The sequence below is a fragment of the Podarcis raffonei genome, chromosome 13, assembly GCF_027172205.1.
Source record: "Podarcis raffonei isolate rPodRaf1 chromosome 13, rPodRaf1.pri, whole genome shotgun sequence".
Taxonomy (NCBI): domain Eukaryota; kingdom Metazoa; phylum Chordata; class Lepidosauria; order Squamata; family Lacertidae; genus Podarcis; species Podarcis raffonei.
Window position 1 is genome coordinate 38,647,299 of NC_070614.1, and position 25,113 is coordinate 38,672,411.

General features: G+C 48.7%; 1 protein-coding gene across 3 annotated transcripts; it reads left to right on the forward strand.

Moving 5' to 3' along the window:
- MAMSTR (MEF2 activating motif and SAP domain containing transcriptional regulator) lies at positions 1 to 25,010 on the forward strand. Of its 3 annotated transcripts, none has more exons than XM_053361261.1 (14): positions 3 to 338; positions 1,410 to 1,495; positions 10,795 to 10,860; positions 11,115 to 11,173; positions 11,960 to 12,035; positions 12,960 to 13,109; positions 14,106 to 14,251; positions 16,484 to 16,603; positions 17,741 to 18,009; positions 18,128 to 18,275; positions 20,664 to 21,056; positions 22,195 to 22,332; positions 22,608 to 22,662; positions 23,067 to 25,009. In XM_053361261.1, exons 2-14 carry the CDS (start codon positions 1,441 to 1,443, stop codon positions 23,501 to 23,503), a joined length of 2,112 nt encoding a protein of 703 aa, XP_053217236.1. In that variant the 5' UTR covers positions 3 to 338; positions 1,410 to 1,440; the 3' UTR covers positions 23,504 to 25,009. The 3 variants fall into 3 exon arrangements, with proteins under 3 accessions (XP_053217238.1, XP_053217236.1, XP_053217237.1); XM_053361262.1 differs by having other exon boundaries at positions 18,131 to 18,275; XM_053361263.1 differs by lacking the exon at positions 16,484 to 16,603 and having other exon boundaries at positions 1 to 338; positions 23,067 to 25,010.
- Positions 25,011 to 25,113: the final 103 nt, after the last annotated feature.

Below are 25,113 nucleotides of genomic sequence, written 5' to 3' on the forward strand. Positions count from 1 at the left end.
TGGCACCCTCGGGGAGGGGAGGGGGCGCATGGCAGAGGCACGGGGACATCCCAGCTGCCCGGGGAGGGGGGCGCGGTGGCGTCCGACCCCCAGGCGGGGGGCAGAGCCGTCGGCCCAACCCTCTCCTCCGGAGGTCCGTGCGCCTGGCCGTCCCTCGCCGGTGCCATCCTCACCTAGGCAGCGAGGAAAAGAAGGACGCCACCCCCTCCCCCCCGGAAAGGCCGCCGGCAGACCCTCCCGGAGAAGCCGTCGGGGGCGGACGGTTCCCAGCGCCCCCCGAGCCAAGCAGAAGGAGGAAGAGGAGGAGGAGGAGGAAAAGGGTTGCACCGTCCATTCCGGTGAGTCGGGGCGCCTGGGTCCCCCTGGGCTTTGGGGAAGGGGCTGGCATTGAAAAGGGCTGTAGCGGGGAAGCGGAAGGGACAGCCCGGACTCCTGGGTTCCTTGAAGGAGGCTTTAGGGCGATGGCACAGGCAGGGCACTTTCCTCCTGGGCTTTCTCCCCGAGGAGGGCATCGCGGGTGCAGGCGGACAGCAGGTGATTAAAAAAAACCCCAAAACCATCTCTCTCGCTCTTCTTTCTTTCACATGCGCCGCCAGCTGGGCTCCTGTCCCTTTAAACAGGGCAAAAACTCAACAGGTCAAGCCCCGTCTCCAACTGCATCTTTAGCGACGGAACTGCTCCACCTGCTGCTGCGTTTCTGCTAGTTGCCTGCTCCTAAAATTTAGCTATTTTGTTCCACCCGCCCCCCGCAAGGAACTCAGGAGGACTGGAATGCTCCTCCCTCCATTGCCCCTCCCTCGAAATTTTATTTATTTATTTGTTTAGATTTATATCCCACCTTCCCACTCCCCCCACCCCACCCCCAGGGGCTCAATATATCACACTTATCTCTCCCAACAACCCTGTGAGGTGGGCTAGGATGAGAGACAGTGACTGGGCCAAGGTCACCCAGTGAAGCTCATGGCTGAGCAGACATTTCAACAATCCTGACTTCCAAAATCTTAGTCCAGTAGTCGCTAACCATTACAACAGCATTGGCCTTAGAACGGCAACCTGGTGAGGTAGGTTAGTTTATTAAGCGTTGCATTTGCAAGCCTACCTTTTTTTCTGAGGATCTCAGGGTGGCATCCATGGACCCCCTCATTTTATCTACAAAACAACCCTGTGAGGTAGGTGACAGGTGAGGCTGAAAGTTACCACCCCAAGGTCACAATGGCTGTGTTGGGATTTGAACCCAGGTGTCCCTGGTCTCCACTCTTGCTGATACCCAACTCTGCGTCCCTAGGCCCAGGCACTCCCTTTAAAAGGTCTGTTGCTGGCTTCTCTAGATCCTAGTTGGAGATTTCTTCATCATTTCCCCTTTTTTTCCTGTTTCCCCCTCTTCTGAATATCCATGGGGCCTACCTCAGATTTGGGATTATACCTGCAAGGACTCCAAAGATGACACTCCTGGCTTCTGAACGATCAATGCTGATCCGAAGCAAATTCCGCTCCGGTAAGTAGGACCTGAGTAGGGCTTTAGGCACCTTGGTGCTATTAAGTTTTTAAAATAGACTTTTTGCAGGGTGGTAATTATGGCAGGCTAAGACAGAGGGACCTCAACGCCTACTGTTTCACCTTCCATTAAAAATAAATAAATCGTTCTCCTCAGGACCCTCCTGAAATATCCTGCTGTGTAAGGGACAGGCTGTGGCTCATGGAGTATATCATCTGCCTTGCATGCAGAAGGCCGCAGGTTCAATTCCCAGCCCCTCCAGGTGCAGCTGTGAGAGAAGACCCTGCATTGGAACCCTGCAGAGCTCTTGCCAGTCAAAGCTGACAGTGCTGAGCTAGGTGGACCAAAGTTCTGACTAAGCAGAAGGCACCTTCCTGTCCTCTTAAGAGAACAGCCCACGCTGCATTTTGTTGCTTGGAGTTATAAAAAAAATAAATCAAGGCAAGACACATTCTACAAGCAAGGTCATGTCAGTTCCCATGCATGCGTAAATCATAGGTATTCTGTGTAGTTTTACTGCTGCTTCTACAGTTTCTGCTGCAGTTTTCAAGACAGCTTGAATATCATTTTATGTTTTCCTTATCCTGTTTGCTGCTTTGGGGGGGGGGGAAATCAACATAAGATATATACATAAGGGGAAAAAATGATGCCGATGGATAGAATTGGTAACAGATTTGCTTATTCTGAATGGTTTTCCCAGCTTTTGCTAGTTGCAGGAAAGGTCAATAAGCTAAGCAAAGTCTCTCATCTGCACAGGAGACCTTGCTGGTGGTGAATTGTGGCCCAAGGGACAGATTTGTGTCAGCACCATTTGAATGGCAATGCCCATCAACTTTAGGGAGGCTCAGCCCCCTCAAATATTTTGTGGGGGGACACACACACACACAAAGGGATCTTGGCTGCTATGAGTTGGCTCCTATGACTGATTGCATTTATATCCCGCCTTTTTTCCTCATTTAATCCCCACAACAACCCTGTGAGGTAGGTTAGTCTGACAGAGAGTGGCCCAAGGTCACCCAGGGAGCTTCATGGCTGAGTGGGGATACAAATGCTAGTATCTCAGATCCAAGTCCAACACTTTAACCGCTGCACTGGCTCACCACACTGCATTGCGTGAAGCCACAACATAGGCCCAGTTCCCCCAAATCTTAACTTGAGCCAGGTTTTTGTGTTCAGGTCTTGCTCTAGGAGCAAGTAAAGAGGAGTTGTCTATAGGCATGTGCAGAGTGCTTTCCCATTGCCCCTTTGTAACAACAGTTCACCACTCCACTAGTTTGGGGACTGAATTAAGGGCACCGAGTGTCACTTCCCTCCGAAATAAGCCCTTCAGGGCCCTATCAGTGGGGATTTTAATGGAACACATCTCAGCCACGTTTCTGCAAGGCTGAAACAAACTCTGAAGTCAATGTGGTTGATGATATTCTCAATCCCAACGTCACCACACAGGTGCACAATGTGGGTCTTATACTAGAAGTTGCCAGCATGCCACCTTCGTATGCCAGTCTCTCTCCTGTGGCACCTACGAAAGGTCCCAGTAAATGTTCCCTCAGAAATTCATAGCCCATGAGAGACTGTTTGCTCTTCCTGCTCAGTTACTGTTTGCACCAGATACTTATTTGTGAATACATCTTCAGGCTTTCAATTTTTCATGTAGATTTGTGCACTGGCTGAGTGAAGGAAGGGAAGTTCTGGCATATTCAATTTTCAAAAATCGCATCAGCTTTGACTGAGTGCCTCTGAACATGCGCAGAGTTTAATTCTGGCAACTTGACATTGCCTATTTATGTAAGTGGCAGTATCTAAGGCAGAACAGAGAGAGGACCAGCCCTGATTCTGAATATTTCTGGATTATCTTCAAATCTAAAGGGTTTTGTTTTTTTTAAGGAATGCATTTAAGGTTTCCCCCTGCCCAGCCAATAAATGTGTCACTTTACCACTCGCTTCACCAGACTGGGCAGTGGGAAGCACAGAGCAGCACAGAGTAACCCCTCACAAAGCTATAATTCCCAGTACCCATAACAAACTACATTTCCCAGGATTCTTTGAGGAAAATCATTTGCTTTAAATGTATGGTGTGTGACAGCCATATGAGTCAGTTGTAAGGACCAGGGTCATGCTCTTCCTCACGACTACTTGTCACTTTTCGATTCCATTGGTACCTCATAACCTAACCCTGGCGTCCAGCAGCCATTTTGTTCAGGCCCAGCCAGTCCAAGTAATCAGTCAACGTGCCTGTGGCATCATAGGCATTCCTTGGTGGCAACTATGGTGTTTTTCTGAGCCTCACATGTTTCTTTCCTGTGACAAACCACCCTTCGTAATTTCTCCACACATATAGCTCCCGCTTGTGCAATTATGGACATACGAAAATCAGCATTGCTTTTAATTGGTAGGTTTGCTAAAGCTTTTGCAGGGACCATTTTTAATCAAGGAGGGCCCACTGAGCATTCAGGGACACTTGTTTCCTTGTGTATTAGTGGCTGTGTTGGTTCTGGTGCTAGGGAATAATAACAATAATGAAAAATATGATCTCTCCTGTCCCTAAATAATACTTACTACTACTACTACTACTACTACTACTACTACTACTGGCCCCTCACCAGCAGGTCCTAGGGTAGGTTGCAACAATTTAGAATTAGAAACAGTTAAAAACAGAGTACAGTCACAGGAATAATGTGTGACAACTTTTTTAAAAAATTGTTTTTATCAAAGATTTTCTTGAAGTACAGAAGTACACACCGTGCCTCAGTTTTCCATTCATAGAATCTTTTATGCAGATGAGTTATATTTGATAATATAGACAGTATAAGGTTGGGGAAGAAGGAGAGAGAAGGCTGGGGTAGTAAACTTTCATTCTTTTACATAGTTTATGTGCAGTGGCAGCTTTTGTTTCTTAACTTGTAAATTATCCTGCTTCCTCCTGTTTCTCAAAAAGGCTCCTACAGTGAAGCACTGATGCAAAAATGTGTTTTACATTCAATCAGTGTATTGGTTACAGGCAACAACCGTTTTATGCGCGTTCAATATGTGCGTGACTGCAACGCAAACATCACACTGAACCCGGAAGTGACTAGAAAAGGGGCAAAACTGGCCCTAAAACAGCCCCCAGGATGCTTTAAGTACAGTATGTGGAGTGTACGCAGGTTCTCATATTGAGGGCCTGGAACTGGCTACAGTTCCCCAAAGCGGTGAAACACTCAACGCCCCCATGTCCTGCCCCTCATGTTGAGTATTTGCATACCCTCCAACATTTCTCCAAAGAAAATAGGGACATCCTGTTCCATAATATTGATGATAGTAATAATACTCTGGGCGTATAAAAACATAATAAAAGTCTATAGGGCTGCCTTCAGATGTCTTCTAAAAGTTGTATCATCTCCTTGGCTCTGAGGTCACATAACTCCATACCCTCCAACATTTCTCCGATGAAAATAGGAACATCCTAAGGAAAAGCGGGACCTGCAATCAAATAAAAAACTGGGACGGCTTCTGTAAATTTGGGGTGTCCATGGAAAATAGGGACACTTGGAGGGTCTGCAGTTTGGTGGTGGGTTCCCCGCAAGCAGTCCTTGCAGCCAGCCTCTGGCCTGGGAGTTTGGGGCATCTTGTGTTTCCAGCCTTTTAAATAAATAGCTAGTGGCGTCACCCCAGCTGCTGCTGACAACGGGACAAATGCCCAGGCAGGAGAGAAGCGGGCACAGGAATAGAAACGCTTGCAGCAGTCCCACCCTCCAAAGGTATGACGTGCCTGCTGTTTGACGGCAGAGCAAGGGGAGGGCTCACCCGCTCAGCCATATCCCTTTGGTGTTCTTCCTTGGACAAGGTTATCCTTCCCAGCGATGTCCCCAGTGCAGCAGCATTTGAATTTCTGTGGGCTTATATACCGTATTTTTTGCTCTATAAGACTCACTTTTTCCCTCCTAAAAAGTAAGGGGAAATGTGTGTGCGTCTTATGGAGCGAATGCAGGCTGCGCAGCTATCCCAGAAGCCAGAACAGCAAGAGGGATTGCTGCTTTCACTGCGCAGTGATCCCTCTTGCTGTTCTGGCTTCTGGGATTCAGAATATTTTTTTTTCTTGTTTTCCTCCTCCAAAAACTAGGTGCGTCTTGTGGTCTGGTGCATCTTATAGAGCGAAGAATACGGTACATGGCTTTTGCTTGTTTGTTTTAAAGGGCCCTGAAAACTGCTTCTGTTCCAAGGTCGGGGATGGCAAGACTAATTTAAGTTTCCGGTGCATCTGGACTTATTTTATAGTTGTGCCTCTGTGCTGGTGACCCTGACAATCCCCATACAGAGCTACAATTATCAGAGTGGCTTAACAGTCAATCCCTCTTCACAGGGAGCTTTGGGAACTGTAGATCTGTGAGGGGAATAGGGGCCTCCCAATAACTTATCAGCACCCATAACAAACTACAGCTCCCAGAATTATTGGGGGGGGGACCATGATTGTTTAAGGTGATATGATATGTGTGGTGTGACTGTAGTCCAGGTCCGGCTTACCTGATTCACTTTCCATTTCAAATTGCCATGGCTCCCTTCCCAGTGAACAGTGGGAGCTGCAGTTTTCTAAGTATGCTGAGAATTCTGTCCCAACTTCCTGGCCTCTTTAGAGAATGAAAATGCTAAGGATTCTGGGTGGAGAAAGGGGCAGAATTATTACCAGTTAAATTAATTGACATTTGATGCATAGGACATAGCACTAAAGCAGGAGTGGGGAAGCTCAGGTCTAGGGGCCAAATGTGGCCCTCCGGGCCTCTCATCTGGCCCTCAGGACTGTCTCCAGGCCACACACCCTTTCCCCAAGCCACACCCCTTACTGCCTTCACTTTGCACCCTTCTCAAATGTTTTCCCCTGGTTGGAATGTGTCCTTGAACAATGCTTGGCTGTATGGAGAGGGGTATATGAGTGCGTGCTGAAACCAGCCTACTGTACACAGGCAAAATTTGCATTTCTTTCTCCACCTACTTTTGCCCCAGGTCCTGCCCACCACTTTGCATGTGGCCCCTGGAAGGTTGCCCAAAAGCAAATGTGACCGTTGGACTGAAGAATATTCCCTACACCTGCTTTAAAGGGTGTCAAGAAGCCTCCCGACTCTACCTGGTTCCCTGTGATGTGGGGGACACTTACAGAGAACTCTCAACGTCCATGCAAATGGTGTAGTGGTTAAGAGCGGTAGTCTCGTAATCTGGGGAACCGGGTTCGCGTCTCCGCTCCTCCACATGCAGCTGCTGGGTGACCTTGGGCCAGCCACACTTCTTTGAAGTCTCTCAGCCCCACTCACCTCACAGAGTGTTTGTTGTGGGGGAGGAAGGGAAAGGAGAATGTTAGCCGCTTTGAGACTCCTTAAAGGGAGTGAAAGGCGGGATATCAAATCCAAACTCTTCTTCTTCTTCTTTGTGCAGGGTATGTGAGAGAGCACAATTTGTCGTACAGTTATGCCTTCCATGTTTCCTTGGTGGATGCTTTTCGATTCACTTCTTTGTAATTATTATTACCCTCATCAAACATTTAGATTCCAAGCGATGCCCGGAAAAATATTTTTGCCTATACCTTGTCAAACTGCCATGGTTAAGGATTTGCCCCATCGCTCATTCGATTGCCCTTTGTAAATGGACACTAGATAATAAATGGAGAACTCAAATACTGGAAAACATTAACTCTGTAATGCTAAGGGGCACATATCCACTGTTGGGAGTAAAAGAGGCAGAGTCAAGCAAGGAGGTTGCAGATTTGCTCTTGTCCTTGTCCAAATCAGAGCCTCCTAAGTAAATTCTATCTGGCTCTTCCTCGTTCGTTCCTCCTCCATGAATGTACAGAATCGCCTCGCCATTCCATTCCATCTTGAGCATGTTGTTTCCACTGGGAACCAAACGGGTTCGTCATTGGATCACCTCATCACATTTTATTTCTGCCAAGGGGATGCACTTGATCCCTGGGAATCTATTCTGTACGGTGGGAAAGTCCACCTGTTGTCTTCCTTGGCAGACCAAATAGCTGGCCCTTCTACACTTGATATCATAGATGGCCTCATATTGCGGCTCTTTTACACCAGTCCCCTGTCATGTCTCTCCCATGGCATATGGAAACAAAGAAACATTATGTGCGTATATCGTTCCACAGCTCTTTATGTACGAGTTAATGTTGTCATACTACATCGGCTAATGTTGTCAACCAACCATAGATATAACAGACTTCTACACCACACTATATGGCATAGATCCACAGGAGGTTTCAGTGTCGAGTTGTAAATTTCTCCTTTAGCTTTCATTTTGCCGTTCATTGACAAGTAATTATGAATTTATTCCGTTAAGGCAGACCTTTCTTCTGATGCTTGGATTTGCCTCCAAAAGGGCAGGTTGTTGGTGAAACAAGATGTAATTCCCAGTTTTTCAATTTTTCAATTGTTTGTTTAAGTAGAGGCTTCTGGGCAATACTTAATTTGCATCCATTTCATTTTTATATACCGTATTTTTCGTCCTATAGGGTGCACCGGCCCATAGGATGCACCTCGTTTTTTTGGGGGGGAAATGAATAAAAAAAATTTATTCCCCTCCCCAGCCGCGGCTGCCGCCCCAAGCCTTGCGCACACCTGCCCAAAGCACGGGGCACCCTCCGGAGGGCTCCGCATGCTTCGGGCTGCAGGCTGCCGCCCCAAGTCTTGCGCGCCCGGCGGGACCTCCCGCCGGGCGCGCAAGGCTTGCAAACACTCGCCTGAAGCACGGGGAGCCCTCTGGAGGGCTCCCCATGCTTCGGGTGACAGGCTGCCACCCCAAGCCTCAGGCACTCGGTGGGACCTCCCGCTGGGCGCGCAAGGCTTGCGGACACTCGCCGGGGCTGCAGGCTGCTGCCCGCAAGCCTTGTGAGCCCGCGGGAACTCCTGCCGGGCTTGCAAGGCTTGCGGATAGCTTCCTGAAGCCTGGAGAGCGAGAGGGGTCGGTGCGCACCAATGCCTCTCGCTCTCCAGGCTTCAGCGAAAGCCTGCATTCGCCCCATAGGACGCACACACATTTCCCCTTCATTTTTGGAGGGGAAAAAGTGTGTCCTATGGGGCGAAAATACGGTATTCATTTCCAGGCCAGTTTTGTGTGATTCTCCCCCCCCCCCCGGTTTAATTTCCCCTTCCAATTCCACAGTATAATTACCCAGTATCATACAGCAGTCAGTAAAAGCCTGATGCATTTTGTTCTCAGTTTGTTTTATTGAAAAGCAATTCCAGAGCACATTGTGTTGCCTTACCTTGCCTCACGCCTTTGCAAACCTGGATACATCCTAGGTTGTTGAATAGGGTGATCTCTCCAATCCAGTTTCCCTCGATTTCTTCAAGTCAACAGACATCTTGCCCACTCCATTCCAATCTCATTCAATGCACTGTGGACAGTCTTGAGTTCCCCAGAATCAAATGTTGTGCCGCCTCCCTGCCTTCCTTCAGACCCCTCCTCAAAATGTACCTGTCCATAGACCTTTAACTTTTATCCTTAGTCCCAACTGCAGCACCCACATTTTTTTATCCCTGCCCTCATATCTCCCATTGTAAGTTTCTTGGGGCCAGCGATCTGTCTGTTTTTACCTGTGTAACATCATGTGTACTGTGATGCAGCATACATAAATACTGACTGTGTTAGCAACAGGATTTGGGGGGCTTTGGGCATGGCGCCCTCACTGGTGGCCCCTAATCTGGAAGAGGTGGGAGATAAGGAAATTCTCTGGCTGCATCTGATCTTATTGGATATTCTCTGGAAATTGTAACAGTGTTAGGGCGTTGAGCCTTCTGCTGCTCTTTGGGCCCCAGCAAATGCCCAGCATTGCCACTCTCTGGAGCAAGCCCTGAATAAGTAACAGTGGTCAAAGATAAAGCAAAGTAGCACCCAATATTTCAGTTGGTTGCTGGACTGGACATTTGAGACACCAGAGCTTCTTGATCCTTGCTGGTTTGCAAGTTTGAAATCAGATTAAGACCACGAAAGATCTTAATTCTATGGTGTAATCTGTTTTAGTTATTTCTGCCTAACATGTATTCATTAGCTTGCTTTTATTTGTCACTTTAAAATCTCAAACCACGATGAGTGCAAACTCCTTTCCCTTCACTTCAGGAGTGAATAATTGCATGCATCCTTTGTGCACACTCAAAAAAACCCCCCACCTTCATTTGTTTCCCAAGGGCTCCCTCCTGCCCTTGTAAGGGTTGTGCTGTGCATATTCACTTTTCTGCACTGCCCCCCTGGGAGCTATAGTTCTCAGCATCAGCTGTGGAGGAGAGTTGCTGGTAATCAGAATAAGTAGTTAAGGATTTAACTGAGAGGAAGTAGGCTGACAGCAAAGAAATGTTCTGCATGCGCTTACAAAGCTGCAGGCTTTAGTTGGTGGCAGTGGTGGCAGTAGTAGTAGTAGTAGTAGCTATTTACTTTAATTTGTAGGCTGCCCTTCCACACAGGCTTGCCAAAGCAGCTCACAACCAGATGAGAGCAGGGGTTACGTATCAAAGCACAACCACAGTGAACCATTCATTTCTAAAGATAATACAGTGGACGCTCAGGTTGCGAACGTGATCCGTGTGGAAGGCACGTTCGCAACCTGCAGCGTTCGCAACCCACAGCACCGTGTCTGTGCATGCACGGGTTGCGATTCGGAGCTTCTGCACATGCACAAAGAGCAATTTAGCACTTCCGCACATGCATGACCGCCAAAACCCAGAAGTAACCCATTCCAGTTCTTCCGGGTTTCGGAGCGTCTGTAACCTGAAAAAACGCAACCTGAAGCATCTGTAACCCGAGGTATGACTGTACAGCGATTGCAGCAACAGTTTGTTTGAATACTGATCTTGGGATTTACAAACCCCTGAATAATCTAACTGCGCATTCTGAGCCAGAGAAGAACTTTTGGGGGAAACAATGCTAGATTCACAATGCAGCTGAGTAGTAGGAGCTGGGCAAAGAGGCCTGTTCACATTTGCACCATACATTTAAAGCACTGTGATCCTACTTTAACAGCCACGGATCCCCCCCCCAAAAAAAACAAATTCTGAGTGCTGTTGTTTGTTAAGAGTAGTGAGAGTTGTTGGCTCTGGGCAGTGAATAGGGATCTCCTAACAACTCTCAGCCCAAGTGATTACAAACTTTGTCAACATCAGTAATCTGGAGTTATATATCAATTGTTGGCTTCATTTTAGCTTTGTGGTGGGAGGGTGGGTAGCGCTGAATGATTTAAGAGTTGAATTTTTCACTGCTTTTTTTTTTATTGCTCGTTGGCCGAGACGAATAAAGTAATTACCATTATTCATATATTGTCACCTCCCTTACAGTTCTGCAGCTGCGCATGGAACACCGGCGGTCCCAAGAGCAGCTCTCCAAACGCCACTTGCTCCCAGGTGAGCCTCTCCCTCGCACCCCTTTGCAAAAAGTGAAGGGAGTCACATTGCAAAGGGCATTTCTGCATGGATGAAGGAGTGGGTGGGCGCTAAGGAAAGAAGAGCTGGTCTTCTAACCTTGAGAGAAGGTTGCCACTTTTCTTTTCTCTTTCTTTCTGGACTAGCAACAACAGAGTGGCAGGCCAAAATCAACAGGTAGGGAGGGCAGTTTCTTCTAGAGTTTACTAACATGCTCCCCTTTATCATCCCTCCAGCACTCAACAAACCCCTTGCAAGTTTCTCGCAGCCCAATGGGACCCAGGGCCAGAACAGGGTGAGTACCAGCTGGGCTCAAGGCTTAGAACAATGTGTGGGAAGCAGCGCTACGAGTCACTCTCTGAGGGTCCACTGCTCACTGACTCCCAGCGAGGAGCGACTTCTTTTTGCAGGAAGCAAGAGGCCACCGCTCTGGGTGCACCTGAGTGTGGTTTGCAAGCAGGAATGTGGTTCAGACCAAACTTTCAAATGCCAAAGAAAAATTAAAAATCCACCACCATTTATTGTAAAATAAAAAGACATCAAAATATATTAATCACAGTGCGGACTAATTTATGCACGGCAGCAGAGGCATATCTAAAATGGCAGGTGCTTTTTAATTTAATTTAATTTACTGCATTTATATCCCACTACTGGAGGAAGAGAGCCACTGCTAGTGGTTGTTTTGCTCAGGCCTGGAGGCAGCCCAGCCCTGGAGGTGTGTGTGTGAGAGAGAGCAGAAGCAATGGAAGGCAGGCATTTTGGACTTTTATAAAAAATATGACATTTTGTAGGGTATGGTGGTGCAGATTTTTGTTATTTTAGTCCCGCAAGCTGCAGCTACCAAAATTCCCTCTTCTATGCATTGGCCATGGGCGTGCATAGCTGAAAAATTAAATGTGGATTCCACGTTGCAGGGTTGCAATTCAAGTAGGGTCTTCCTGGGTTTGAAAAAAGTTGGAAGGCATAACTCTGATTGGCAGTGGTTCTCCAGATAACTAAGTGAGCAAAAGATGCCTCCTAGTTCTTCTACCTGAGCCCCTGGCTAAGGATGCTAAAATTTCCTCTGCTTCTTTTTCCTCAGGCCAATGAGATTGCCAGGCTGAAAGTCTCGCCCCGGCCCCACAAGACCAGCACTGCTAAGGGCCAGCTGTCAGAAGGTAAGGAGCAACTTCTGCCTAGGAGGCATTTGGTTTGGCTTATGTTTTAATGTGAGCCTGCCTAATTCACCCAAATGCAGCTATTGTTTGAAATTCATACATACATACATACATACATACATACATACATACATACACACACACATCATTTCATTTGTATGCCACCTTTCCACAAATCAAACCATGTTCAAGGCAGCTCACAACATGAAAAAAACACATAATTACAACAAAAATAGTCATAAACAATAGTCAAATACACAAAACAATTTCCACATAAATTATAATCAGGTCTAAAATAAAGATACAAAAAAATTAGTATAAATAACAGCAAGAACAACCCCTAAGTAATACTGCAGCTCAAGAATCTGTTCTGCAGCCTCAACTTTCGTAGCTGGAGTCTGTCCTGGCCCTGCCCTCCCAGGCCTGGTGGGCAAGGGCAAGAAGCAGGGCAAGAAGCAGGCCTTCCAGGACTTACAGCGCTTCTCTGAATTTTGCGGTGCAGATCGCAAACCAAAAGGAGCAGATAAAATGCATGTCATTAGGAGGAAAGTGTGTGCAAAAACACCCAAATTAGCAAAAAGAATGTACAGAAATTACATTAGGGGAAATTGTTTGCAAAATATTAGGCAAAGTAGCATTTAAAAATGCACACATTAGGAGAAATATGCATATTATTTTTCTGCGGACTTCTTTTAAAAATAAATAAATCACAAATTGATGTGGAAATAAGGCAAATGGACCTTGGATTTCCGACTGGATTTCCAGGTCACCTCAGGGGATGACTACATCCCTCAAACGTTGTTTGCAGAGTTTGCCCCAGGAATATCTTGCTGGCTCCTGTTGGGAGGTAGGATTCTGGACTGCAGGGTCCTCTTGCCTGATCCCACAAGCCTGCTCTTCTGATAGTTGCTCTTCTCACTGCAGTGTCTCCGGGGGACCCTTCTGAGCTGCAGGACAAGAAGGCTCGCCTGGCCGAAGACCTGAGTGAGAAGATCCTACACCGCCCTGGACCACTTGAGCTGGTGAAGAAAAACATCCTCTCCCTGGATCCAGGTATCAAGGATGCTATGGCGGGTAAGGACTTGACTTGGCATTCTCCTTACTGGGGAATCCTCCTGTCTCATGGAGTGGAAACAGGAATGCTGCCTGGGAGAGAGGAGGGATCCAGTGGCTGTTTATGGAGGGGCAGGTCCTAATAGAAAGCTCTTGGACTCTGGCGCAATCCCAGCAGGAGGGATTGTAACAGGATAGAGCAAATTCCAGTGAGGGCTAGGGAGCTGAATTTGGAAAAGTGGGTTTGAATCCTGCCTCTGTCCCAGGCTTGGCACGCAGCCTTTCGCCTTGTTCTCATCTGCAAAATGGGAATACTGACAGCGCGAGGTTGTTATGAGAAGAAACATGGTGGAAATTGGGGGAGCTTTTTGCAAAAGGTTTGCAAAAGGGCTGCCTAATTGGGACTTCTCGGCTCCTTGGATGGAATGTGTGCAGAGCAGGGTTCCAATTGCTGCTCTGTTAGCACCCATCAAATCACCCTCCTTCCCTCCTCAGGCAATGCATCAGCTAAACATGTGTGGCTGGGGGTGAGGGCCAGGCTGCAAGGATAAGCAAACAAGCTCTACCCAGTCACAGTTCTCAATTGCCTTCCAGCTCACAGATGGTGAGCTTCTGCACCAAGGAGCCTTTTGTATACACAGGGACTCACCTTCTAGAACTCTTGATTTTCCAGGGTTCTAAAATGTAAGGGGAGACTCTGTCAACAGGCTCCCTGCTGCAGATAGCCACCTTCCACAAGTTTGAAGGTGACAAAGACAATGGTGTGTTTGTGTGTGTTTGCTTGTCCACCCGCCCCGCCCCCGTCCTCCAGGCACATGTTTAGGATTAGGGCCAGAACTAGGTATCCTTGCACTTGGGCAAATGACATGGAACAGGCCCCTAAGTCATCCCTGGATTTCACGATGTGAAAAACTAACAACGGTGTGAAAATTATGTGAGAAACAACAACAACAGTTGTTTCTTCTACCCTGCTATAATAATGCTTCCCCTCCTTTCTCTCACTCAAAACGTCTGCAGATGCAACTCTCGCTGCTCCTGATTCCTTCACCTTTGAGGAAGATCTCAGTAGTTCTTCTTCCTCCTCCTCCTCCTCTTCCCCCTGCTTTGCACTGTCTCCTGGAAGTGTCCATGGGAACCCTTCCACCGCAACGGCGGCCTTTCAGGTAAGCAACTGCGTAGAACTCACCTGTACATGCTGAAGAGACATAAGATGAAAGGGGAACAGGGGATAAGAACAGGGCGCTTGGTGCATACTCCTGGAAATGTAATATTTTGTAAGTGTCCAGCTTTCCCCCTCAGTATTAAATATCTGATTCTCGTGTCTGAGAATTGCTTAAGTGAGCACTGCATCTTTGAAAGGGAGGAGGAAGGGGGGAGGACCAGAATAAGTTGACTCCAGCCCCATCTGCACTATACTTTTAAAGCAATATCATGCTACTGCAAAGAGTCACGGCTTCCCCCCCAAAATTCTGGGAACTGTAGTTGGTTAAGTGTGCTGAGAGCTGTTAGAAATCCCAATTGCCTCATGGAGCTGCGATTCCTGGATTTCCCCGGGAATAGCATCTGTGAAGGAATAGGGCGCCTCCACACAGCATCCTTGGCAGACTGCATTTCCCGTTATTTTGGGGGGGAAGCCATGACTGTTAAAGTGTCAAGGTACTGCTTTAAATGTGCAGGGCAAACGGGGCCATTAGTTGTTCATCACCACCTCGTCAGCTCCAATACTTACTAGCCACCACTGTTCTTAAACCAAAACTGAAACCGAGGCGCGCTTTCCCTAATGAGGCCTCCCACCGCTGGTGCCCTTCCACCGTTTGGATTCCATTCTTAGACCGAGGTAAAGTTCGCAAACCAAGACATTATTTCCGGTTTTGAGGAGTTTGTAAACCAAATCGTTCTTAAACTGGACTGTTCTTAAACTGAGGTACCACTGTATATGATGTGGTTGTGCTGCCCTCTACAGGGCATGTTTGAATATTGCAGGACGTAAGAATCACAATGATGAGTGAATTTTGAGGGGTTGGCCACTTTCTCCCTTTTGAAGGACACAATAATACCCCCCCCCAAAAAAAATATACACAGCAGAACTAACCAGTAGTTAACATAACTAAGCCTGCTGCCAGTCTGCTGTTCTTGTGTGTGTGTGTGGGGGGGGAGTTTCAGGTTAGAATTGCCACTTTCAGTACCTTGATTGCCACTCCAACAAACCCTTACATGTGCGACCCACCGAGGCCTAAACTGGCAGGGATGGAAGGACAGAATCCTGCACCCAAAGAGTCTTTCTGATTCACTTAGAAGCCAAAACCTTTGACACCACCATTGGCTTTCCCCAGCTTCACACAGGACACCCACACTCCCAAATTATTCCTGGTTCTAGAGAGGGTTGGGGGCACTGAGGAGGTCAGAGGCCTTTGGAGGCCGAGAGAGAGAGAGAGATTGTTCCAAGGCAGCAATTCTGGGAATGATGAGACTGACTTTGGTTGTAATGTGACTGTTACTACTCCCAGTATTAACAAATAATGCTGCCTGTCTTATCTGAAGAGGTTATTCTGAGGTGCTATTTGGGCACTCAGCCCCTCCATCCTCCACACTGACCAAATCTTGAAGCCAGCACTGCCTGTGTGCTGTGATCTCCCCGCCTCCACATCGCCCCAAGATTGCATTCAGCACAAGATGAGCTTATTGGGTCAGGCCACAGGCCCATCTAGTCCAGCATCCTGCCCTCAACTGCTGTTAGATTTCTTACATCTTTGTGCACGTGCCAAAGACTTCCCATTCTGGGCTTCAGGACAGAATGGGGGGTTTTAAGGCTGGACGTGGTGGGCAGGTACCGTATAGCAAACCAGCCCCCATCGACTCCCCAGCTCCTTACCACCTCCTTCAAAGCCCTGTCCCAATTTCTTTCTTTTTTTAATCATTTTTTATTGATTTTCCAATAAAAAAACATCCAATCAATATTTCCAATCATAATACTCCAATTAAAATAAAAAGCACCAAATTATAGTCCAAATTATAATCATTAATTTTTCGGACCACCCCACGATCTGGATCTCTGAAGCATGTCTCCACATCTCAGTCCTGCCTCTCCTCATTGTTCCCATATTTTCCACATCTCGATTTTGATGCTTTATAGCCCTGTCCCACTTTCTGCCCAGAAGCATTGCCTCTCGCTGTTCCCACTGCTGCAGGTCTTCTTCTTCTCAGCTGAAATTATACACAAGAGGGAAAACTGGGGCATGCCAACTGATGGGAAAGCTGAAAGCTTAACTCTCAGAAGGGAAGGATGCTTGGCTTTATAGGAAAGGAAAGTTTGGGGGCAGCCAGTTTAGAGGAGGTGAAGGAGTTGGGAGCTAGGAGGGTACCTGGGCTCCATTTTCTCCCTCTTCTCCCTGCAGCTGGACCTCCCTCCGATCCTGGATCAACAGCTGCCTCCTGTGTCATCATCCACCTCTGAGGCTGAGTTCCCTCCCCAAGGGGGGAGCCCCCTTGCCAAGCCCTCCGTTTCACTCCTCAAGGTAGAGACAATCAAGAGCAGGAAGGGCAGGGAGGAGGTTGGGGAGGAAGCAGAAGTCCACTGCTCTGTCTTTTATCAGAGAAAAGTATGAATTGGTGCAGGATGAATTGCAGGCCGCATCCAGATAGCTGCCTGTTTTGAACAGAGCTGTAGGGAAACTTCCTCTCCTCACCCCACCGATTTTCACGTAGTAAAAAGTGAACAAAGATTTCTGGGGGAGCGCAAGGCTTACTGGTGGCGACGGCAGCAGCTACATCCCACAGCTGCCCTCAGGGGAAAACATGTCCGCTGCTGTCCTCATTGCCATTCAGGTGCCCAGCTAAGTCTGCCTTATTGCTTTTCACGGACTGAAATGGTTTTATTGGCATTTGCGCTGCCGCCATACAAAACCTGTTCTGAGGGTTCTTGAATATTTCTGCCTTTTATACATCCCTACTTTAGTTGGGAGGGATACGGGTGGCGCTGTGGGTTAAACCACAGAGCCTAGGACTTGCCGATCAGAAGGCCGGTGGTTCGAATCCCCATGACGGGGTGAGCCTCCAGTTGTTCGGCCCCTGCTCCTGCCAACCTAGCAGTTCGAAAGCACATCAAAGTGCAAGTAGATAAATAGGTACCGCTCCGGCAGGAAGGTAAATGGTGTTTCTGTGCGCTGCTCTGGTTCGCCAGAAGCGGCTTAGTCATGCTGGCCACATGACCTGGAAGCTGTACGCCGGCTCCCTCGGCCAATAAAGTGAGATGAGTGCCGCAACCCCAGAGTCTGCCACGACTGGACCTAATGGTCAGGGGTCCCTTTACCTTTACCTTTACTTTAGTTGGGAGGCTAATAAAGAAGTGAATCTATATAACCCAATGCAAAAAACAAACAGGTGGCTGGTTTTCACCCCCTACCTTGGCTCCCGCCATAAGGAGTCAGATGTTCTTTTGCAGCAGAGAGGACAGTAAGAAGCTGGCCCCTGCCTCTCCCTCTGCTGCTGACCCGTGTGCTGAAGGCCCAAGAATTTAGGCAATGGGGTGGGGGGAACCCAAGGTAGCAGCATTACCTACCTCTAGAAAGCCCCTCTGCTTTAACCACTATGCACCACTATCTTTTGAGAGTCCCGTTCCTGCTCTCTTTCACACACTTTGATGCCTTTCACAGGCCCCATCCAAGGTCCCTGAGGCCAGGAAGCCTCCACGCCCCAAGAAGGCCAAGGAACCGCGCCCCAAAGTGAAGAAGCTCAAGTACCACCAGTACATGCCGCCCGACCAGAAGGGGGAGCAGGCGCCGGTGCCCATGGATGCCGCCTACGCCCGCGTCCTCCAGCAGCAGCAGGTCTTCTTGCAGCTCCAGATCATGAGCCAGCAGCAGCCCACGCCGACGTCGCCAGCCACCTTCTGCGTCCGAGCCGTGCACGCTGTCCCAGCCAGGTAAGCCGTTTTGCTTCCGGGAACACTCTTCCGAGACAAAAGCACACTAGCGAGGCCGGAGAGAAGATTGGGATGGGGAAACCCAGCGTCAACGCCTCTCTTTTCTCCCTTTGCCCAGCAGTGCTCCAGAGCAGGTCCTGAGCTTCGCTGGGACGCCTGCGCCACCAAGTGGGCCTCACCCGCTCCCTCTCCCCTCTCCAGCCACGCCAACCTCCCCTTCGCCACCCAAACCGGAACTGCTGCCTGCCAACTTGGAGGAGCTAACGGTGAGTTGGGGCAGGAGGACTCCCGGCCATCACACATTGGATTCTGCGTGGGCAGAATTCCGCTCTCGGAGATGGTTTCTGCAAGTCAAGTCCAGTTGCAAATAACCGCTTCAGCCATTCTGTTGCGGTGAGAGCCAGGCTTCCAAAGAACCTGGTTAGATGGGAAGATCTAGAGGAGGGGCACGTAATCGTCAGCACAAGGGGGCAACTTTCTGAGGGCCACATGGCCAAGGTGGGCAGGGCCAGGGACAAAAGGTGGGGGGGGGCCGAGGCAGCAAACGGGCAGAGCAATGGATGTTGCTCCTTTCTTCAGCAGGCTACACACAAAAGCCAGAGGTCTCTTCACATAATCTCACCCCTGACCCCCCTCCATCCAGGTGAGCAGGAGGCACTGTCAGGGTGCAAGGACACAGTCCAGCCAGGCACAAGCTCTTGTTGGGAAGGGGCAGAGCAGGGCCAAAGGGAGTGGCCTAGAGGGAACTGCCATGGGCCAGATGGAGAAGACAGGAGGGCTTTATTTGCACCCGCGCCCGAGGCTCTCCACCTAGAAGGAGGACAGGCCTCCTCCTTTCCCATGAACCACCTGCCCATGGGTTAAGATCTGCATCCAAAACTCTCTCTCTGATTGCCCCCTGCCATCCGAGATAAGATAACAACAACAACAACAACAACTTTGTTATTCATACCCCGCCTACTCTGGGCATCTTCCAATACATATAAAAACATAATAAAATGCCAAACATTAAAAACTTCCTGAAGTGGTGAGGAGGGGGCAAGGGCTTTTTCAGTGCTGGTGCCCCGATTATGGACTGGTCCCTGCACTAGTGATTAGAATTAATCACCAGACTAAGACTTTATTTTTCCTTTTAACCCCAAGCCACCTTTGAGCTGTTGTTTCAATGGTATTTTCCCACGGCTTACTGCCGATTCTGTTTTATTTGGTGGTGGTTGCTTTATTTATTCATTGTTAGGAAGCCACTTTAGACTTTAGAACTTTAAAAAACAAAAGCAAGCAAAAGCCAAGAAATAAAATGGTAGCGGGGGAAAGATATGAAGGAAGGAAGAAAGATGGACACCTGGAGGCAGGGAACTCTGGGGAAGCTTCCATCCTTGAATTATACCCGTTGGTAATTCCTGATCTTCTAAGATGAGACTGCAGAGTATGTGCAACTTCACCTGCCCGTCATAAGCACCCCTTGAAGGCTGCTGACCAGCCATTCCTTTCATCTGGCAGATTCTTGGTGAGCGGCCCAGGAACTATCCGAGCTTGGAAGGGGAGACACATTCTCTCCCAGGTATTGGCGTCTGGTGCCACAGTCAGAGAGGCCAGCAGCAGGTGGAGCCAGAGCCAAGGACAGGCAGAGATAACTAAGCTTTGCCCCCCCCCCATCCTCCTGCTCCTCTTTGCTGAGTTTTGCAGGCTAAGGTCAGTGGGGCAGTGCCCCGTTTTCCTTAAAGGGCTGGACTTCCCTGCTTCCAAACGAAAGGAAGACAGAATGGGGCAGAAAGAGAGAAGAGAGATCTAAGTTAACTGAGGGTTCGAAGCATCTCTAGGTATTTCTTTGGGTGCTTTTCTCCGGGGATCTAATGTGGTGGGACTTGTAGATCTGCCACCTGGCAAAAGTGTGCATGCTGCACATGCCTTCACTTATCCCCCTACTTGATAAACACATGTTAATATTATCTAGAGCAAGCGGAGCCTGGGTAGTGTGCTGTCGTGGATCTTTTTATTGCTCAGGGAAGGGAACATGTAACAATAAAACTATACTACACACACACACACACACACACACACACACACACAATGTGTGTATTTTAGGGGTGGGCAGTAGGCTTTGTGATTTGCAATAGATCGGCAAGGTTTCCTGACTTGTCAGTTGTTTAACAATAGCTGCAACAGATTGACCCCTAGGCCTGCACTCTAAATTATACTGATGAATAGCAAAAGCGAGGAAGAAAACCAGGAATGGGTTGCCTGCATGGAAGGACTGTGAGCTCTGTTCCATTCTGGCATTCAAAACAAATTCCCGGGCTCAGAATTCTTTAATGCTGAATGCCAGTCTTTTGCACCATGCTCCTGTTGGCAGATCTTTGCGGGGTGAGGAAGAGTCCTATAAAAAGCAAAGTAGATCCCACATGCCTGATACTTGACCATTCCTGGTGTCTTGTTTAATATTCTATAGTACCTTTTGTAGGACAAACCTACACAGGCCAGTTATAATGTTAAAAATGCATTATAAAAATGTGACACCAGAGAGTGCTGTAGAGCAGCGATCCGTCATCTATTGCAAATTGCCTTAAGAGCTATTGTTGCTTGTTTGTTATAGCGTTTTTACAATCAGTATAGATCCAGCCTTAATTTCCTTTGGCCGCTGCTTTGATTCCCAGGTCTCCGAACTCCGCCAGCAGCTCCGGAAGCGGGGCCTCCCTGTTTCTGGCACCAAGCCAGCCCTGCTGGAGCGCCTCAAGCCTTACCAGGTGGCCAGGGCCAAGCCCCCACCTGTCCCGCTCTCCAGTGCCCGCTTGTCACCCTCCGACCTAGAGGAGGAGGCCCAGGCCCTGCGGGAGAAGCAGCGGGTGGCTGAGAGCTTGGCGCTGAAACTCCACCGGGAGCAGAAACACCACGACGACGACCTCCGAGTGGAGCTGGAGATGCACAAACGGATCAAGAACCGCCGCAAGGGAGCACTACTGCCCCACGGCCAGCAGGGGGCACCTCCGCCCTACATCCCCAAGAGAGAATGCGCCAAGGAGGGAGGAGGCACGGAAGATGGCTTCATGGTGAGCAAACAAGCATTCTCCAGCTGATCCAAAAGAGAGTTAGGGGCCTCCTGGGTTGTCTGTGTGAAGGAGATTATCCCAATGGATTAGAGCAAAGCGCTGGGAGAGAGGCCACCTGAGATTTGCAATTCTAGAGGGCTGCTGGGCCATAAGAATGTCCACAACATTCTGTTCCCCATGGTAGCAAACCAGATGCTCTGGGAAGCAGGAAATGAGTGCAACAGCCCCTCTTCCTACTGGATTCAGGTGCATTTGAACGTGGAGACTCCATCCTTTTAGGCTGCAACCTTAGACTTCAGCATGGTTAATAGTTGCGGAACAAGCCATGGATTTATCTAATCTACTTTTAAAGTCTTTAAGGCCATTGGCACGTCCTGTGGCAGGGAGTTCCACAAGTTAATTGTGCATTTGTGTGAGTGTGAAGAAGGACTTCCTTTATTTCATCCTGAATCTACTGCCAGTCAGTTTCAATGGGTGACCCTGAGTTCTAGTATTATGGGGGAGAAAGAAAAACACCTTGTCTCCATAATGTGCATAATACATATCACATGCCATGGCCTCACCCCCACCGCTGTCATCTGTTCTCTAAATTCAAAACCCCCAAGTGTTCTAGAGAACATTATGGCTAGAGAAGCTGATACAGAGCTGTGTCCTATGAACTGCATGTTTGTTTTTTCCAGGATTAAGATGAACAAACCGGGCTTTTCTTTATCTGCTAGGGGAGTACTGGTTTGCTTGTTTCCCCACCTTAATCTGTTGCTCAAATAAGTAGGGGTGGCCCTTTTGCTAATGGTGTCTCCTAGCAAGGGGTGGGGGCAAAAACCAAATTGTCTCCCTGTTGCCTCAGATAACTTAGACATTAAAGGTCAGCAGCTGGCAGCCCTAAGGCTTAGGCCAAAAAAATCCTTGCCACAGAGGCACATGTTTGCATGTGCATGCATGTGGCAGGGCTTAGTTTGGGGGCTTGTGGGGCGTATCACCCAATGAGTTGCTAACCAATGAGCATTGGACATTTTAAGAGAAGTCTGTTTTAGCTCTGGTTGGGTAGCATCAGTGGGGCTGGTAGCAAGGAGGGCTTTTGTCTGGGGCAGAAAATGCTAGACTTTGTATGCTAGACTTTCCTCCATTTTCCTGCTAGGTTTTGTGCCCTGCCTCCTGTGAGCCGATTAATTCTGATATGGAGCTCCCCCTTGAAATAACAGCCAGCCCCCCGGACCCAGCACCAGGAACTCGTTCCCTGGAGGAGGAGCTCCAAGAAGCCATCCAGAAAGCTCAGGTACTGTGGGACGAGGAGGCCCAGCTGGGCTTCTCCAACCTCTGCACATGCACCGAGGAACTCTTCTCCTTTTTAATTATAATTATCCCACATGTCTGAAAACAAATTTATGGGATGAGCTCGTAGGCCATATTGAGCTTACCCCCTGCCTGAAACTCATCACTGCATAGAAGACCCCTGTCCAAAAAAGGACCCTGCCCCAGAGCTGGCTGAATGGCTGGGCTTGGTGAGGGCTCCCTTTGTAACTGCTCTTCTTTTCCCTTCCCTGTCTGCAGCTGGTGCCAAGCCAATCGATCGAAGATATCTTAGAGGAACCGCTGATGTGTTCAGGTGAGGAAATGGCCCCCGTAACCCAGCTCACCAGTAGGGGGCAGTCGTAAATCACAATTTGCTATTGGAGAAGCTCCAGAAATGGAGCCAATGGGGCAATGATACATTTTTTTCAGAAGACTAGGAATCTGGGGCTCAAGCCCTGCTTCAGAATCATATTCTCTGCCCTGGAAATATAATCCCCAAACCCAAGACAGGTGGGGCAGGATTGTTGGTTACTCAATGGTGAGCGGCAGGCATTCTGCACATGCCCAAAGCCATTGTTAGCTATGCTTTCCAGTGCAAAGTCCTGACACAGAAACAGGTTGTGCGGCTTAGATCTGAACAAGCTCAGGGTTAGGAGTTATATCCTGTTTCTCCTCATCTGTTTCTCCTCATCTCCTGTTTCTCCTCATCTGCTCCAGGTGACCTTCTTCAAGCACCTGCCTTGAACCCAGAAGTCCCTGATCGAGTTGCCCCATCCCCGCAAGAAGCGTCACCACCAAAGAAACCGCGGCCCAGCAGCGAACCTCCTTTGGTGACCTCCGCCATCTTTGATTTTCCTGGTCCCTACGACTTCCTCTCGACGGCCTCCTCTTCCTCTGCGTCGCTGGACTCACTGTCCTCTGTTTTCTCCCCTGACTCTCTGGAGATGCCCCCATCTCCCCCAGATGCCTGGCAAGGAAACGGTGCCCGTGCTGGATTTGACCCGGTCGATTGGCTAGAGGCCTTGACCTCGGGCTCAGCATCAGGCCTCGGCTCCACCAGTCCTGTTGGGGGCAGCATCTTCTGCACGGACTTCTTTGATTCAACCGACCTTGGCGTCAACCACATGATAGACTTAATGGTGGAGCAGTGGTAGGCGGGGTGCTAGCAGCCCATTCGGAGACCCCAAGGCCTGGAGGGAAAGGGGGAGAATCCTCTGCATACCCTGTAAGGCCTTGCCGGCACTGGGTACCACCTTGAATGGGTGAGAATGAGAGAGCAGTTTAATGTCAAGCATCGTCACGGGTGGTTTTGTTTCGGTTCATGCCAAATCCAGTTGCTCTCTTAGAAGAATTAAGCACCCCGATGTTTGGGTTGTGTCAGCACCAGGCACCTCATCTTCAATGGCCCGACAGCCCCAGAAACCCTTTGCTGTCCTCTAGCTTGAGATGGATGAAACCAGTATTTGCAAGGACAGTGGTCCAGCCAGCCTGCTGCATCGGGATGGTTCAAGACATCGAGGACCTTTACAAACGTTGGAGATGAATTAAAATGTGTGCCTTTCTGCCATGCTACTGTGAAGCAGTTCTAAAAAAAATGGTTTGGAAGGGCACCAGTTTTCAACACCACCTTCCCTGGAACCTGGGTTCTTAACAACTTTGGAAGCCATCTTGAATGAAAGCTTTGGCATATGGGTCACGCTACATAGAACCTTGGAGGCCTGCATCGTTTCAACTCCAGAAGTCATTAATAGAACAGGAAGTGCCATGGTCTACCTTCAAAGCATCTTCAAGAGGTCATGTTGGCTCAGTTGAACCGTGAGAACAACACCAGCTCTGCACACATCTGCGTGGCCCCATAGATCTAGATGCACGCTGGCTTAGGATGAGAAATGCAGGTTCTACCTTGGTGTGGGGAGATACCACCGTTTTATTGAGTTAAACAGAGGAAGTGCCAGCTTCGAAACAATTTGGATCGTGCCATCTCAAGCCCAACGGGGGAGAAGCTAAGATTTCCTGGGGCTGCCCTGAATGGGCTATACCAGCAGTGGCAACCTCATGTTTTACTGAAAGCAGGGGAGGGGGAGCGGGAGGGAGGAAAACATCTGTGTTGGGGACCGAACCATCTTTTGTGGCCGCTCAAAGAGAGATGGGATTGGAAGGGTGAAATGCAGCTTTAACTGCTCGTGCCATTCTAACCCTTACTGTCATTCTTACTTGGGGTTGCGAAGTAGAGGGTGCATATGCAGACACAGGGCTCAGGACCACTTCTTTTTGATCTGGGGGTGCGGGGGTGGGAAAGCTCCCAAAGGGAGCTGGATATGGAGGGATCTGTTTTCACAAGGGAGATGATGGTAGTGGTGGCTCATATCCTAGTAGCCAAAGGTTGCTGGGACATTTAGGTCAATGGGCTTGTGGCAGGATCCAGTCACAGCTATAGAAACTGCTCATGTGGAAACATCTAAGCAAAGGCTTAATTCTGCTTTAATTTATAGCCGTTCCATCTTTACTGGAATCCCTGAAAACTGTGGTTCTGTGAGACTGGCCCAGGGTATTCTAACAGAGAATTTACACTGCTCTCACCAAGCTAAGGACTTATTATTCACACTTCTGTTTGCCCCATGATTTTTAGGCATGGGTCTGAGAGGTTTTTCTTTTGTCTTGCCGGTTTCCCCAGCAAAGTTTACTGCCCAATCAGAACAAAGTCTATCTGCTGAAAACCCAATTGGCGTTTGTTCCGATTCAGCAGTGAACAGCAGGTTTTCCT

What these genes read in the sequence shown, in the direction of transcription:
- MAMSTR (XM_053361261.1), top strand. Translation starts at nt 1,441, where the DNA reads ATGACACTCCTGGCTTCTGAACGATCAATGCTGATCCGAAGCAAATTC. An exon ending in CAAACGCCACTTGCTCCCAG is followed by an intron (nt 10,861 to 11,114) that starts GTGAGCCTCTCC and finishes TCATCCCTCCAG; the next exon opens with CACTCAACAAACCCCTTGCA. An exon ending in TAAGGGCCAGCTGTCAGAAG is followed by an intron (nt 12,036 to 12,959) that starts GTAAGGAGCAAC and finishes TTCTCACTGCAG; the next exon opens with TGTCTCCGGGGGACCCTTCT.